The sequence below is a fragment of the Camelina sativa genome, chromosome 20, assembly GCF_000633955.1.
Source record: "Camelina sativa cultivar DH55 chromosome 20, Cs, whole genome shotgun sequence".
In the NCBI taxonomy this organism is placed as follows: Eukaryota; Viridiplantae; Streptophyta; class Magnoliopsida; order Brassicales; family Brassicaceae; genus Camelina; species Camelina sativa.
This window is the reverse complement of record NC_025704.1, coordinates 20,114,085-20,131,084: the sequence shown is the minus strand read 5'-3', so window position 1 is coordinate 20,131,084 and position 17,000 is coordinate 20,114,085. Positions and strand designations below refer to the sequence as shown.

At 35.5% G+C, this 17,000-nt stretch overlaps 4 protein-coding genes across 6 annotated transcripts; 3 read left to right on the top strand and 1 right to left on the bottom strand.

Moving 5' to 3' along the window:
- LOC104772692 (sec-independent protein translocase protein TATA, chloroplastic-like) lies at window positions 1–1,268 on the top strand (the record flags this gene model as incomplete). The annotated part of the gene is made up of 2 exons (XM_010497278.2): window positions 1–186; window positions 980–1,268. Coding segments are annotated over 2 exons (321 nt in total), but the record flags the coding sequence as incomplete, so codon positions are not given.
- LOC104771302 (pre-mRNA-splicing factor SYF1) lies at window positions 1,283–4,697 on the bottom strand. The gene is made up of 3 exons (XM_010495808.2): window positions 2,696–4,697; window positions 2,096–2,548; window positions 1,283–1,920 (listed from the first exon to the last, which is right to left on the bottom strand). Exons 1-3 carry the CDS (start codon window positions 4,544–4,546, stop codon window positions 1,471–1,473), a joined length of 2,754 nt encoding a protein of 917 aa, XP_010494110.1. The 5' UTR covers window positions 4,547–4,697; the 3' UTR covers window positions 1,283–1,470.
- LOC104772691 lies at window positions 11,714–14,350 on the top strand. Of its 3 annotated transcripts, none has more exons than XM_010497277.2 (9): window positions 11,714–12,181; window positions 12,267–12,528; window positions 12,632–12,758; window positions 12,840–12,964; window positions 13,034–13,115; window positions 13,196–13,304; window positions 13,385–13,542; window positions 13,647–13,773; window positions 13,861–14,350. In XM_010497277.2, exons 3-9 carry the CDS (start codon window positions 12,751–12,753, stop codon window positions 14,182–14,184), a joined length of 933 nt encoding a protein of 310 aa, XP_010495579.2. In that variant the 5' UTR covers window positions 11,714–12,181; window positions 12,267–12,528; window positions 12,632–12,750; the 3' UTR covers window positions 14,185–14,350. The 3 variants fall into 3 exon arrangements, with proteins under 3 accessions (XP_010495579.2, XP_019097325.1, XP_019097324.1); XM_019241780.1 differs by having other exon boundaries at window positions 12,267–12,540; window positions 13,421–13,542; XM_019241779.1 differs by having other exon boundaries at window positions 12,267–12,540.
- On the top strand, window positions 15,881–16,519 carry LOC104772690 (F-box protein At2g35280-like). Its single transcript, XM_010497276.1, has one exon. It carries the CDS (start codon window positions 15,881–15,883, stop codon window positions 16,517–16,519), a length of 639 nt encoding a protein of 212 aa, XP_010495578.1.

Sequence of the window (17,000 nt, the reverse complement as noted above, 5' to 3'; positions counted from 1 at the left end):
TTGGTGGCGATTCGACGCAGAATCCGACCGGAACAGACAAGAAAGCCACTGACTTGTAATGCCCTGTTTGGTCTCGGTGTGCCTGAGCTCGCTGTGATTGCTGGCGTCGCTGCTTTGCTTTTTGGACCTAAGAAGCTTCCTGAGATTGGCAAGAGTATTGGTAAAACCGTCAAAAGCTTTCAGCAGGTTTGTTTGTGTGCAATTCTGGAGTTTTCTTATTGCCAATTACTGTGAAAAGCCTGTTGATTGTTGTTGAAATTGATGTATGTTTTGGGAATTTTATGCTACAAGTGCTTAGTTATTGTATGAGTTGTGTCTGGATTTGTGAGGAATTGATAAAAAGAAGACTCAACATTTTTATGAGATTCTAGTGACAAGTCATGTGAAAAGCTTGTAGTTTGTTGTTGGAATGTGTTTTTGGGGATTTCTATGTTTCAAGTGCTTACTTCTGTCTGGATTTGTGTGGAATTGATAAGAATACTCAGAAAAATTGGGAATCTAGTGGCTATAACTTCACTGTATATTGTATTATATCAAGAATAAAACATTCCTTCGCATAAGCATTGAGTTCATTGATAACTTTATGCTCTGGAGTTTTCTTGTGCAAAGGCATTTGGAAAAGCTTCTCATGATTAAAAGGTCTTAGGAAGGAATGTGTTTTTGGGACTTTACTGTTTCAAGTGCTTGTGTGGAATCCATAAGAACACTAACAAAGAATGGAAACAACTTTGCTATATAGAAAATTATTTTGCTTCTAAACAATAAGTTTATTGATAACTTTGTTGTATAATATAGATGTAAACATGTTGTTATGTTTGGTTAATACTTTCCAAAAATCCAATCACAAGGGTTTGCTTGTGATTTGGTTATAACTAATTTGGTTTTCTGAGATATATAGCTTCTTGTAGTATGATTTTAGTGTTCCTTTTATCATTTTACTTGCATTGATGAAGCATTGTGCGTGTTTTGTATAATGTAGGCTGCAAAAGAGTTCGAGTCTGAGCTTAAGACGGAACCTGAAGATTCTGTTACCGACTCATCTCCAGTAGCAATGAGTAACAAAGAAGAGGAGAAGAAAGCTGAGGTTTCTTCAAGCTCAAACGAGAATGTATGAAGATGAGAGACTTTAGTGTTTCCCCTGTAGCTTACAACAATTTTTATGGGATGATGAGTTTTTAGATCAAATACTCTTTTTGGAAGAAACGAAATGTCCTTCCAATGAAAAGTATAATCAGTTTGTGTTTGAATCCATAAAACTCTCTTTTCAAGTGAAAGCAAATCATTTTCAGAACCTACAAAAAAGTTCATGATGCACAATAATTCAGAGACCAAGGAAATACAGATAACTCAGTAGACAAAGTGTCAAATTAAGACAAAACAGAATACAAAATTCCTTCCTCTCTAAGTTCATGTTTCTCGATTATACAATTAAGTTTAGAACCAGAATCAGTGAAGCACAAGACTAATTGTTCACTGAACAAGCTTCCGTCTCTTCATCCTCTCTAGTGCACCTAGTTTCTCGGCTGCACCGTCTTCTCCATCTTCTTCATCTCCGTCTCTCTTTCTGGCGAGCCCTCCAAAAACAGCAGCAGGGACTTCTTTCTGAGCGATCTCCACTTGGTCTTCCCCATCAGACTCATCGTCACTTTCATCGGGAAGCTCGATGTCTTCTCCATTCCCTGTCACTGGTTTCCCCGCATTCTCACCAGACTGTGAGATGACTCCTGCGCTGACAAACCCAACTCTTCTTCCGCCATCCTTCATTGCCTCTGTGTTGGTACTCGTTGTATTCAAAAGCTGCCTCTCTAGAGCTGCCATTTCGTCATCCTGTAAGCCTGCTTTCTTCAGCTCGTCTTTTGCCTCGTCCACATCTACCATCTTGTCCTTTTGCATCATGTTCTCTGGTAGAATGAAATGAGTCTGAAACAAAACGATCAAATAAATAGTCAGTTTGCAAATCCAAGTCAACAACTACAGTAAATGGATTCTCAGAGTTGACAACAAAAGTTGCTCCTCTGAGAGCTGGAAGAAAATGGTGAATCATGCAAACACACTTCAAAGTATTATGCTTTACCCATGGATCAAAGAGACTAACCTGACTATAGCTTGCGGAAACACTTCGTTTGATACGGAGCATTTCTCTGTAAGTATCCTCATTTCCGTGCTGGACCTCGAATTCATGCCACTTGTTCCAAAACTCAGGGTCGGACCTTGGGTCTGCAAACTGAGAGGCATACTTGTAGAGTGCACGAGCACGATCAATTTCTCCCAAGCTTCTCTCCAGCTCTGCAAATTTTATGCACATGATCTTCACATCCTTGTGAGGAAGCCCAGATTCAATTGCTTGCTCATATATCTCCCTTGTTCTAGGAACACCAAATATCTCTGCGGCACGAGAAATGTATATCTCATACATCTCCAGCTTCTGACCTTCTGGAACCTTTTTGGTTGCTTCCTCATAAACCTTCATGGCTCGCTTGGCCAAACCATAATCCTCTTCTAGCTTAGCATACTGAAGGTATAAGGTCCTGACAGCATCAGACGGAGCCTGAAAGAAAGATAAATCACAGGTTAGATCACGAAAAATATCACCACATCAATAGACAAGCAGTTAACTTAGGTGCTTGTTTGATCAGATATGTGGTCAGACAAAACAAAAACCAGCCAGCATGGATAAAAGGATAGATGAGCTTACCATTGAAACAGCATGTTCAAACAGCTCTCTTGCCCGCTCCAGCTTTGTCTTGCCGTATCTTTTGACAAACTTTGTAAGATAAGTTACCCATATGTCTTTCACATGAGGATACTTGAATATCTTGACACCTCTTTCATACACCTTGAACGCATCTTCAAAGTACTTATTTTCCTCCAGAAGGAAAGCATAATTCAATATAATCTGAGGCGTAGCTATTCTCAAATCCAATATTTTCTCATAGACTGCTCTTGTCGATTCTAAAGTCCCCAGACTTTCCTCTAAATCAACATAAAAGGACCAAAGCCTCAAGGATCTATGCAGCTTCATCTGGACAGGTTCATTGCCATCAGCAGCAACTCTCCGTCTGACTTCTACTGTAGGTACAGCTGTAGCACGCCTCATCAGCTCTAATGCTCCTTTGAAATTCTTGTGTCTCAGCTCCAACTCAGCCCACTCACACCACACACTGGCGAGATGATCTACGTTTTTGTAGTTTACCTGGACGGCTTTGTCAAAAATCACTCTTGTATTGACCAGGTCTTTGTGGTCTTCATACAACTTGGCAAACGCAACCCACAACGTGTGAGGCTTCCCAACAGCTTTCATAGGATCCACAGTCCTCACTGCTTCGGTGTATGTGAGAATCTGCTTTGCTGCGTTTCCCTCAAATATTTTGACTCTGCGATGCCATTGCTCAACATTGTGTGGATTTTGCCTAAGGAGCACACTGTTTGCTAGTGCAGGTCTTCTGTTCATCAGTTCTTCCAAGCGAGCTAATCTAAGATCAACATCGTTATCATCATTCAACCAAAACCCATTCAGTATCTTCCTCTGCAGCTCTTTCACCGACAGATTAAAATTGAGACGGACATCCTCATCATCGTCCTTTACCCCATTCTCTTCATTCTCATCTTCTTCGTCACTTGAACTCATCATCTCCATCCTTTTCGCAACAGTACTTTCCTCAAATCTAGAATAAACATCGAATATAACACTGAAATCTCTCACAGTAACCACTTTCATCATACCTTCCTCATAGATATCCCTAGCTTTCTCAAGCAAATTCTTCCTAATGTAATAATCCGCAAGAGAAGTCCACAGCATTCCCACTTCATCCGTAAACTTCCTAATACCTCCTCTAATGATAGCATCAACATTAAGACCCGAAATAACATTGGCATGGTGCACAAGAAGCTCACACAAGTCCATCCACAGTTTATGCTTGGTCTTCCCTTTGATGGAATAAAACTTATCATCATTCAACACAGAGGCCAATCTCTCAGCAGACTCTTGCCAACGCTCTGACTTGACAAGAAACTCAATAAACTCCTCAATATGACTAGGATCATACATAAGATACCTCCTATAAACCCGAAGCGAAGTCTCAATAGGAATCCCATCCTGACTAACAAACACAAGATATGGTTCCCAGATCCTATCATGTTGCGTAACAGGTAACGCACAGAGCGCACGGTCGAAATTTCTCCTAGTACGAGTAATCAGTCTCTGAACAGTAAGAGTCTGAAGATACATAACCCAGATCCTAGGCATCTTATGCATAGTAACAAGAGCTCTTTCAAAAGTGTTGTTGAGAGAATCATACTGAGGATGAGTAACAGGCAAATTCCTAACGATATCGAGCCGTTCTCTAAGATAAGCATACCACAACTTATAGCTCCCAGGAAGAGCTTTCAAAGCTCTCTCGTAGATAATGAAACGCTTCTTGAACGGCGACTCAGCTTTCGCAATCAGATACCTCCACCACAGCTTCAGACTGAACGGATTCCTCAATATCTCTTCCTCGTACAAAAGGTCTTCCTGAGAAGGATACAAATCTTTGGAAATCGCCATTGGATCTACAATAGAAGAATACAGAGTACCGGAAAGGAGAAAAAGGATACTGTGTTATCGTGATGATCAAAACTACGGGAAAAAAAAGTGACGGCGGATTTAGGGTTGCAGATCTCGGTTTTAAGAGGTTGAAGACAAGGACTTATTCGACATTTAGTATGTCACTAAATGGAAATTGTTAAAAAAATCGAACATGGGACAAGGAGATATCTTATTATATAAACTTTGATAGACAAAATTATTCATTAACAAAATTATGACACATGTTAGTTATATTATTCAGATGTAAACATATATTAATTTATTATTAAAAATTTTAAAAATAAAAATATGAAAATTCAAAACCTAACTTAAAAGGTTTTATATAAAAATAAATAGATAAAATAAAGAGAAATACCCTAGGATAGCACTATTTTAAGTTTTTCTTCCAAAGTTAGCACACACTCTCAAATTTCTAAAACTAGCGTTTTTATATATTCAAATTATTATTTATTTTATATAACAAAATAAATTATTGATTTTGTGTGATATCAAATCCATTAACTTCGTCAACATGCTCCGATGTCTTTTCCGGCGAGATGAGGTGGCTCCATCTAGTTGTGATGTCGTATATGTCTTCTTATAGCATCGTCTTCCTCCAATAATCGTCATCTCCAGGATCGTCTTCCTCCAACAATCGTCTTTCCGATTTTGCAAGGCACTTAATGAAATGAAACACAGCTCAACACTTTCTTTACCAGACCCAGCGGCGGAGGCCAGCATATAATCGAAATCAGATCGAGGCTAAGGTAAGGGAAGAGAACAAGATAGAAGAATCTCAAAGGCATGACAAAGAGAAGACCGATAAACTAGTATTGCTGCCAAAAGGGATATTCATGACTCGGTTTCCTCGCCGGAGGAGCTCTAACAGCCAAAGCTGGTGGTGAAGGAGGAGATGATGATAGTGGCTTTCTTATGGAGAGAGCGTGTCATTTCCCGTACGTTGATGCCACCGTGAAGGATCAGATTGAGATCTCGTCAACAAAATCTGTCACTCTAATTATTGAAATTAAGAGCAAAACAAATCTGATTTGATGATTATTAATTAGGTGATTATTCATGATTTGATGGGTATTAAATTCACAGAGGTCGATGTATTGATCCAGGTGAAGCTATGGAGCCAAATTTACTCAGAAGAAACAATAGAAGCTTCTCTTCTCTTCTCTTCTTGCCAAAGTTATTGCATACCAAGTGTTTGATATAATGTCATTATGAACAAAACAATTAGTAAGAGTAAATAAGTTTGTGTGTGTAAAAATCTATACAAAAATAAGTTATAGAAACAGTTGGTGAGAGTAAACGGTTCGTCACCATTTCTGAGATTTCTGAACATTCAGGAAATCCTTCCTAAAATTCAAGTATAATTTCCTAAATATTATAAAATCCTTCCTAATTTAAAGAAATGAGTTTTTAATCTTCTATTTTTTTGTGGTGTCTTAATGTATCACAGATTACTCCAATATGATAAATTTTATGCATTGAGTTATTTTCAAACATTATGAGGTTTATACAGGAACCATCTTTAAATATGTAATCTCATATGATATTTCAATTATTTTTTTATTATGAAAATGATCCTGAATTGCAATGAGTCATTCCTAAATATTATTATATCCTTTCTAAATTTTAAATAAATGTCTTTCTAAATTATTATTTTTTTGTTTTGCTTCAATGTGTCAAATATTAGTAGATTACTCAATTAGTAAGTGGTAATGGTTTTATTTTTATGCACATCTTGATGTTAGAAAATCCAAAAAAAATTATGAAGATCATCTTGAAGTTCAAGTAAGGCTTCTTGAATTTCATAGATTCCTTCCCGAATTTCATAGAATTAGTCCTGAATTTCATAGAATCATTTATATAGTTCAATCACCGTTAAAACTAAATGCTAACACAGAAACATATGACACTGTCATGGCGCAAAAACATCACACAAGTACAAAAACAATCCAAAAATGTTTCACAAACATCATACATGTCTAAAAACAGATAAAGTAAAACTGGATAAAGGAATATAGACCTATAAAATGTCAACACACTCTTTAACTATATCCAAATAATACTTGCATCTTGTGTCGTATGTAGATACATCACATAGCTTCGAGAAATCTTCAATCCCATTTTTTGGGATAAAAATTGAAATCTGGAAATATGTTTGAGGAAAGTCTTCCTGAATTCTCAATAATGCTTCCTGAATTTTCAAAATACAACTACAAAATAACAAGATTCGGAGGAAGAAGAAGAATTTCAGGGAAATAGTGGACAATGATCAAATTTGAGAGAGAGAGAGAGAGTGTAGACGTACGACTTCGAACTCTGAACGAGGCTAAGATTGCCAAGATAAGAAAAGATTGAGCAGATTCTATGGTAACAACTACTTGAACGAGTTGAACAACTACTTAGCAAAGCTTCCATGAAGTTTAGGAAGGTCTTCCTGAGACATCAGACCGGGTATACTATCAATTTCCTGAGACATCAAATGCAAAAGAATATGAAACCACACAGTAGTCAGAGCTCAGCATATATAGCAAGACCAAGAACTAACTTGAACTTGCTTTCATCCATTAATATAAAGAAATGAGTTTTTGGAGTTGCCTAGTTGTGTTCATGAGGTGGAGGACAGTAAGATAAGATTTTCTGGTTATGTTCATTACTATTTTTACGATTTCTGAATATTTAGGAAAGCTTTACTAAATTGAAAGAATATTTTCCTAAATATTATGAAATATTTCCTAAATATAAAGAAATAAGTTTTTGCATCTTTTAATTTTTTGTTTTTTCCTTAATCTATCACACATAACTCCATTTATTAAGGATATTTGATTTTGTTTTGTGCAACATCCTGATTTTTTATTTTATTTTAGGCAACATCTTGATATTTTAACTATAAGAGTAATAATTTGATTTTGTGTCTTCCTACATATTTTATGAAGGCTATCCTGAAGTTTAAGGGTTTCTTCCTAAATATTATCGAATTCTTCCTCAATTTAAATAATATATTACTAAAACTATTTTAAATATGTTGTCTCACATTACTCCACTAGTGAAGGGTAATGATATCATTTTGTGCATATTTGTGTGTTTACCATTATCTAGATTTTTTTTGAAGGTCATCCTTAAGTTCATAATGAATTTCAAACTTTTTATGAAGGTCATCCTGAAATTGAGGAAAGATTTCTTTAGTTTTGTGGATTCCTTCCTGAAATTTCCAAGGAGTGCTAGGTGATGGTTTTTCAAGTTGAAAGGAGTCTACAAAGTACCAACAAAGGTATGCATTAAGTAAGAAAGCATCTTTAAATAATAATTTTATGAAAATAATTTGAATTCATAAAACAAGAATATATTCCACATAAAAACTCAGCATTACTACAAAATTTGAAACACATAAAGGAGAAATTTAGTGTATGTGGTTGCACAATTGTAATTTCACTTCTCATCTTTCAATTTTCTTTACTTGTAGTTGTTGTCTTAGCTAAAATCTCTTGAAACAATTTCTTTTTGGTGCTTTACTAGTAACTCATTTATCTGATCAATATGTAGCAAACTAAACACCAACACACAACAAAAGGAAGAAAAAACCATGAGTGAAAAAAATCTTTAGTGTTCTCTGATTATCTATCATTAAGTTCATCCTGAAATCAAAACTTTTTATGAAGGTCATCCTGAAGTGGAAAGAAGCTTTCCTGAATTTCTTGCGATCCTTCCTGAATTTTCAATGAGTGTTGGATGCTGCTTGCTGGATGATGGATTTCAAATTGCAAGAACAGAAGAAGGGATTCTAAAAAATAGAGAACTTAAACAAGAGGAAAAACTAGAGTGATTCTTGTTAAGAGCACTTCAAACAAATCCAATGCTTTGAACATAAGAGATACTACATAACAATAAGCTAAAAGGATTACAATATTGTCTTCAAGCCTACTATGATTCCAAAGAGGAAACAGAGAGTTGGAGCTATCCTGAAACTTTTACAGAAACTTCATTTATCCATCAACATAATGTTATAAACTAAACCAATACACACAAAATAACACAAGAAAATCACACCAACTACCAAGGAAAACTCAAAACATTAACACATTTTTACAATGATACACGTCTAAACCTAAATCTCCAACTATAAACACAGTTTCAAAAATCAAACATCATTAGAGAACACACAAACCAAAAAATTCCAAATATATTCCCTGAATCAAGTTCTTCATATAAGGTTTATTTGATCAAAATCAATCACTCACCTAAAGGGCTTTGATAACCGCTCCATCGGCGACGTATAGAGTGATATGACTAGTGAGATTGAAGCTCTGAGTCAAATACATACCACAAGACACATAGAGTAGCATTCCATCGTTGATGTTGGAGTACCTTTTGATTAATCATTGAAATGAATGTGCTGGTGTTCAAGGTCTTTCCGTCACCAACATCTCCAAAATACGAAATCGATAATATCTCGGTCATATGCTTCATCGGAACTATATATGAACATGTAATCGGAGCTCCAAGCGAGATCGGCGAGGACAGATCAATGATGAGAACACGGCTGTGAACACGGCGGCGAAAACCCATAGACAGCGAAAGATCGGGAAATAAAAATTGATTGGCAAGAAATTTATGATGCTTTAAGGTCTTGGGAGAGTAAGGACTCGATTGGCTCATGGTTTGTCACGCTTCGGCTCATATGATTTTTTGTGAATTGGTAATTACAAATAGCAAAGCTTGGTGAAACGATTAAAGAGCAAATTAAAGAATAAGAAGAAGAAGAGGGCACATGGTTCTGGAGAAATCGAGACGTGAGCTCGCTGAGTTGGAGAAGATGACGCCGGTGAAAACGAAATCTCAGAAATCTCATTATTGTAGAGATAAAGATGGAGATTTTTATTTAATACTTAATTAATTATTTTAGTGCTTTAATTTGTGTGCTAATTTTGGAAAATACAAAAGTGTATGCTAAATTTGGAACAAAAACTTAAAATTGTGCTATTTTTGAGAATCTCCCTAAAATAAAACCTAATTTTATTTAGAATCTAATTATAAGATAACATATGTATACCATAAAATATAAAATTATAATTTTGTTTACTTATTTTAATTTTTAGTTGCTATATTACAAGAAAAATATTACTTTTTATATAAGATAAAAAAATGACTATGAAAATTATACAATTAGTTACTGTTTCTAAAAAAATGTAAATACTCACTTTTACATAAAGAAAAAGATTGTTGAACTAAAAAAAAAAAAATAGATCATCTCATATTTTTTTCATCAATCAAATAATTAATTCAAAAGACTGTTATTATAATATATATGATAGGAATGTGTAAAACTAAACGTATGCGTTTTTGTAATTATAAAAATGTTAAAGTGAAGAGACATATAATAGGTTATTTAATGTGTTCATAAGCCAATTTGTTGGTAGTAGTTAAGACTAGAGAGTATATTTTAACAATAAAATATATTTGGATGTACAAATAAACTTTTGGTGGTAATGTAGACAGTACATTTGTAAATGGATATACATTAGTGTATTATAGCAAAAAAAAACAACTATTTTCTATAACTAAAAGTTTATCTCTTTACTTTTATACATTTTTTTACTTACGAAAAATATTAAATATATATTTTTATTAAATTTAATTTAATTTAAATACTTTTGAACTCATCTACAACTATTTTCTTTAACTAAAATTGTATCTATTTTTTATTTCAACCAAACAATAATTTAAAAGAAATTTCCTCGGTTAGTTGCCCAAGCCAGAGGGAAGAGGTTTACAAAAGAAACTTCAGAGATAAGAGAATGCGAAGCACGGGCAAGACAATCCACTTTCAAATTTGTCGCATGCGGGATCCAAGAGATAGAGAATAGTGGAATAAACTCCAGCGAATTAAACTCATCAAGCAAGTTGAAGAAGGATGGCCAATATTCAGAGAATGCACCATAGTGAGTAACTCAGCACGTATCCGCTCCATGGCCCACAACAACGCTTCTAACTCTGAATGCAGGGGGGAGGGGCTCCGTCTTAGACACTTGACCCCCAACAATAAGGTTCGCTCCTCACCAATGCAACACCACCAGCCCAATCATGAATGCTCATTGGTTGCTTTCCAAGAACCATCAATTTGACAACAAGGTGAGGAAACCTGGACATTCGAAGACGGAGATGGAGCCGACATGACTGCCGTAAAAGATAGCGCCTCTTCCCAAGCTAACTTATCGCCCAAAGCCTGAGCAATTATATTATTCATCTCAATCTCTAAACCTTAATTTTTTTATGGCCTTCCAGATTGCCCATAAAAATCATGGTAATTGAAGAAGTTATCAGGATCATCCTGTACATCCCTCCAGAAAACAAAATCCAAATTTGAGTTCACCGACTCATATGGAAAACCCTCTGATGAGACCGGAGTTAGAGATAAATCCTAAACTTCCCACGAGTGAGAGCATTCAAAAAAAACGTGATTAATAGTCTCAACCGCAGAGTCGCACCTTTTACACCAGATATTTATATTGAACACTTCGATGTATCTATTTACTTTTATAGATAGTTTTTACTTATTAGAAATACTTACTATAAATACTTACTTTATATTCTTTGTTAAATTTTATTTTATTTTAAATATTCTAAACCCGCACATCGGACGTGTTCTAATCTAGCACTACTATAATATTGGTAAGCCGATAAGAGATACTATTTATAAGCGTAGAAATAATATTACTAATTTCTACTTATATATAATTAAAGCAATTTTAGATAAACTGTGTAATTTTTTTTTTAATGGGCCGTGTACTCCAGTTTTGGATGTTGTTTAGCCGAATCTAAATTAAAAATTACTAATAATAAAAGGGACATTTTGAGCCCTCTGAGAGTGTCCACCTAAGCAAAAAGTGAAGCATTATCAAGAAGCCACCTCAGCAGTTCTCAAATCTAATTCCTCTATGTCTTTAATTTTTCTTTACAAATTTATCAAAAACTTAATAATTAAATTACAAATACAATAAATTGTGCTTCCACGACTAAATGAAAAAGAACCAAAAATTTAAAAAACCACTCACTCTCGAGTGACTTATATCGGGCTTTTAGGTCCAATTAAGTTTCGGGCTTATACACACATCACATTTACGATTACTCAGTTTTTGCAATCATAATGAATTCATCATCATCCGAAGGTCTGTTCCTCTTCTTCTCTGCGTAAACCCTACTTGCAGCAATTAACAGCCACCATCTCAAATCTAGTCAGCTTCCTAGAGCCTGCAATGAAGACCACCGTTTCCATTTAAAGTACTCCATCCCCCACTCTCCTTACACTTAAATGACCATTATAATTTCATTACTATCTTCACTTCCCATACCCTATAAAACCACCACCGCCGTAATGAAACCATCACCACTACAACTTTGTCAAACCACCTTCAAAACCAACCATGGCATCTGCATCTATTTCCATCCCTGTGAAAAAAAAAAAACAGAACATTCGACACCCTTGAAGGCACTTTCTGCAAAGAAGAAATTCTATTCAGATTAATCCACTTCTAGGAGGCTCGCAATCACACTAGAGGCAACCTTCTCATTGGTCTAGAACTGTTACTGATAGATGAAAATGTAAGTAATGAAATCCCTTATGTCCTTGCGCACATCTACCATATTTTTAAATAAAGCATTTGCTAACTACGGCATTTCCCACCAGGCAACAACAATCCAAGCCTTCATACCTGCTAACAGAATCAGTCGGTATGAAGTCTTCCTGAAAGCTAATTCAGTCTACACCATCAACAAATTCATAATCAGCCCGTGCAAGAAACTTTTCAAAGTTTCTGATCACAAATACGGCATATCTTTCTGCAATCAAACCGAATTGCAAGAAGTTACTAAAGGAGACCACAAAATCGTTTCTCAGAAATTTAGGCTCCGACCTTTCAATGATTTTGCATCCATCGTTGACAGAAACGGTGAGCTTTATGGTAAGAAACGCTTTCTCTACTTAAACATATTTTAGATTCTTTGATTTAAAAATCTAATTCATTCTAATTGTTATATATTGTTTTAATGTAGATGTCATTGGCCAAATTCGTCTCATTACTGGGGACAACTTACAAGACACTACTACAAATGCTGAAGCACCAAGAACTGCCAACGGGAAGTCTAAGGACATAATCTTCTTGCACCTCCTCATGAGAGAGTACGGTCTCACATACTTTTATTTGTATAAATGTTGATCAAATAATTCCCAACTGACTCTTTACAATCTACTTCTTAACAGTGGCGAAACAATTCGTATTTACCTCTGGGATATCATTGCTGCAAATTTCCGTACAAGATGGAATGCCAGTGAGTTAAAACCAAATGTTCTGCTCCTCACCACTGCCAATGCAAAATTTTTGGGAGGTACACAATCTATATCATACTTCTATACTACCAAAAAAAACCAACTAACTAACACCATCCTCTACGTAGGTGCTGTAACACTTAGCTCAACATCTGCTTCTCGCGTCTTCTTCGACGCTGACATTGCTGAAACCTCAGAGTTTATAACATGGTATGTTTACACTTTCTTTGCAATTTTTCACATCACACATTCATCCACTACTTTTGAATAAAACCCTACCCAATCATCAGGTTAAGTGAACAAGACCCAGCTTTTGGGAGCTCATCCACCGCCGTAGCCAAGGTTGAAACGTTGACTATAAATGAGCTCAATGAGTTTATCGAAAAGGAAATCCCACAGGTACCTACTAAACTATCTCATAACTTTGCTTCTTCACTACACGTTCACTTCATATACGTGTAACAAAAAAAGTAAAACAGAAAATCAACTTTCTATGCTCCGTCACCATCATCAAGATACTTGGCGAATCTGGCTGGAATTATGTTTCTTGCACCTACTGTAATACAATGTTGGAAGAATCAGACACTACACTGATTTGCACAACTTGTAACAAACCTAACAAGGTTGGGATGCTAAGGTATTTTCAGTTATTTAAAACAGAACAACCACATCTCCACCATATTGTGGGACGTTTTATTTTCTAATCTAAACCCTTCACGTCACCTGCGAATGTCTGTTCAGGTACCGTTTCGAAGTATTAGTCTCTGATGCCAACAACGACGTCGCAACCTTTGTCATTTTTGACCGTGAAGGGTTACACTTTCTCGGAAGAAGAGCTGCAGAAGTTTTCTCACTTGAATTCCCTGAGGTAAATTATTTAAGATAATTTACCAAACAAAGAAGAAAATATAAAACTATAAATCAAATGCTAACCATTTTATCAAATTATTACTAGGGTGATGATTCAGACGACTCTGGAAAATTTAGCAAGAAGACACCACAATGTATCCTAGACATTGTTGGTCGCTCATGCAAATTTCAGGTTAAGCTGACAGAATACAATTTCAGGGCAACCCGTCAAACTTTCACAGTCAACCGTATAGTGGAAGATAATATTAACATCCATAGCAAGCCATCTGAGCAAGACATTGAAGGAGATATGGGAGGAAAGGAACCCGGACAATCTACAAATGCTTCAAGTGGAAAGTCGAAGAAGAAGGCTGCGCACTTACAACTGGAAGACAACAATAACAACAAGATCCAACGCCACAACACCTAAATCCGTGACCAAATCTCATAATACCCTTGACGTGCAAACCCCACCAGCTTTTATTAACGAGTTTTCAATTTCCTGCTTATTTCAAAGTCTACCCTTCTCTTCCACTTATCGTCTAAAACTTTTGCTTCTTATTACCATATGAGTCTCGCATTAATGGGAACTACTATTTCTCTTCACACTGAAACAAACATTTTACTGTTTTGCTATTGCCTAAAATCTATTACAATTACAAAGTAAGATCCAACTTGGCTTTACTACTTTGCGTCTGTGTAGAGATACACCCACAAGTTTGTGTTGAGAACGCCCACACCAACAAGAGTTCACATACTACATAAAGTAGTCTAAAATTCTATTTCACACATTAAAATTCTATAACTCTGCACAAATAAAGGCCAAACTGATAAATGTCTCAGCTCTTAAAAATTACACCCAATTACTTAGAAAAAAAAACCAGCAAAAACAGAGTGAGACTCGCTCAGTAATCCTTATCATGTTGTGTAATCGAAACGACTTAAGAGTAAGAGAAACGTACACTAAAAAAAATATCTACCCCACTCTTAATTAAATCTCACATTCAATCTACACAGTTACAGTCCTGACTAACGGAAACTGAAACATCCAAACAAATATATTTTCTCGGGAGCAAATACAACTTGGCGTTACAACTTGCAGGAAAACTACATTCCAAACACAGAGATCCTCATTGCAAATCTACAAACATCGACAAGAACGCTAACAAAAGAAGAGGAAAATGAAGCCTGCGTTATTTGTTTGGATACATATACAGGAGAAGATGAAGTCAACACTCTGAAATGTAACCATACTTACCACCATCACTGTATTATCATTTGGCTAAATGTGACAAGAAATTGTCCTATATGTAGGGCAACAGATCTCTAAGAGAAGTTTAAAAAAAAAAACATGGCCTATTGTCAAGCCATTCTATTATCCTCTTTCTGTTATAAACAACAAGTCCAATTAAGATTGTTTCAATAACAACACCCATTTAAAATCATGTCATTCGATAAGACGGGTTAGTAGAAAATCAAACCGGAGACAAAAACAAAACTAACGTTGATATGATTGTTCATGCAAAAAAGTTCACATACTTTAAATAACGTTCATTTAAAAAACCATTATTTTTAAAATTCATCTGTTGAGAATTTCATTAGCAGCCTCTAAAAAGAAGAAAAAAAAACCCCAAAATACAATAACACAAATATTACGCAAAAACTACAAGTGACAAATACTCCTACATAAACAACCCACTAACTTTAATTAAGAAAAGCCGAATTAAAATTAACCCACTAACATAAGCTAAAGGAATGAATAAGAAGGCAAAGTTTTATGAAGTAAATGATTTTAAATGAATTAGACTAAACATAGATCAAAAATGAAACCGACACACCAACGGACACCAATGAGAGAAAATATGGCAACTGAGACTTAAACTCATAACTACTAATCTTCATTAGAATATAGGAATACAATAAGACACAACCCTATGCCATAAATTACACGAACCATTATGCCATCAATTATTGATTATGAACTAAACAGCCAGCTCACGTATTTATGAGGAAAACGTGCATATCAAAGGATCAACGAAAAGGTAAACGTATCTCCAACTCACAACCAGCCTATAAATAACTCAATGCAAAGTCTAAACTACAAAATCACAGACAACTTCCAAAAAATGGTTCCAAACACAGCCTACTCCATTGAAGAACTACCATACGATGTGCTGGGAGATATTATCTCTCGAGTTGCACGGAGGTCACGCAAAGACGTCAGAAATGTTATGCAAGCATCACCACAACTAGCTAAAGCAGCAAAAGATCACCGTGTTTACAAGAATATCAACCTACGGCCACTAGCAATGAATCCCCTAGCAGCACTCAAGAAATACCAAGACCTCATGGAAAAAACAATTGCAAATGGAAATGTCGAGGCACACTACATCAAAGGGATCCAGGAGTATTTCCAGAAAAACAACATAGAAGAAGGGTTGGCACATTTGAAAAAGGCAGCAGAAGGTACTTACGAGAACGCTGTATACCTTTACGGAATTGTACAGTTGTGCAGGGGAGACATAGCAGAAGGCAAATTATGGCTTGACAAGCTAGGCTGGAAAGAAAACATGGCAAAGGGTGATCAATGCTGGAAAGATATCAAGAAATTATTACACAGAGTCAATGTCCGAAAACTCGACTGCTACAACAATACATTGGGAGAAGTCCGTCCTACTGTCAACTGCTCCCTCAATGATATGGAGAATAAATGCGAACAATGCTACTACTTGAAACAAATGATCAAGTTTGTCTTTTTCTTTTAGCTTAAGGCAAAACAATAAGCCTAACAAATGTTATCATCCTCTACAAATTCCAAAACTTCATAATAAAATCGTTGTTTTCCTGCTTTATAAACAAAGAATACGACTACACAATAAAGGTCTTCAGATTCAGCAACACTTATAGCATTTACAAGCTCTCATTAGTAAAACAACCCTCCATTAAAACAAATGATAAAACAACTAAATCGACAAATATCACTAAACCACCAAGATATAGGTATTTTCACATAACTTTTTTTAAAAAAACATCAATCCCAGTAAGTTCATAGGTACTCATAAAAGGATAATCTCAATGCAAACGAAAATAAACAACTCCCACTCGCAGGAACAGTGAAACATTAAGTTTTAAAAAGAAAAGAAAAGCAACAAACAAAATAAAAACACTACTAAATTTTATTTTTTAAAAAGGCCTATACAATGTTACAATTAAGTTTTGTTACAAAATTTAAAAACTCAAAAAAAC

Coding starts and splice junctions, on each gene's coding strand:
- LOC104771302 (XM_010495808.2), bottom strand. CDS start 4,546: ATGGCGATTTCCAAAGATTTGTATCCTTCTCAGGAAGACCTTTTGTAC. Junction 2,549..2,695: donor TTGAACATGCTGTTTCAATG/GTAAGCTCATCT, acceptor TCTTTCTTTCAG/GCTCCGTCTGATGCTGTCAG. Junction 1,921..2,095: donor TTTCCGCAAGCTATAGTCAG/GTTAGTCTCTTT, acceptor GTTTTGTTTCAG/ACTCATTTCATTCTACCAGA.
- LOC104772691 (XM_010497277.2), top strand. Junction 12,965..13,033: donor CAATGCAAAATTTTTGGGAG/GTACACAATCTA, acceptor TCCTCTACGTAG/GTGCTGTAACACTTAGCTCA. Junction 13,774..13,860: donor TCTCACTTGAATTCCCTGAG/GTAAATTATTTA, acceptor AATTATTACTAG/GGTGATGATTCAGACGACTC.
- LOC104772690 (XM_010497276.1), top strand. CDS start 15,881: ATGGTTCCAAACACAGCCTACTCCATTGAAGAACTACCATACGATGTG.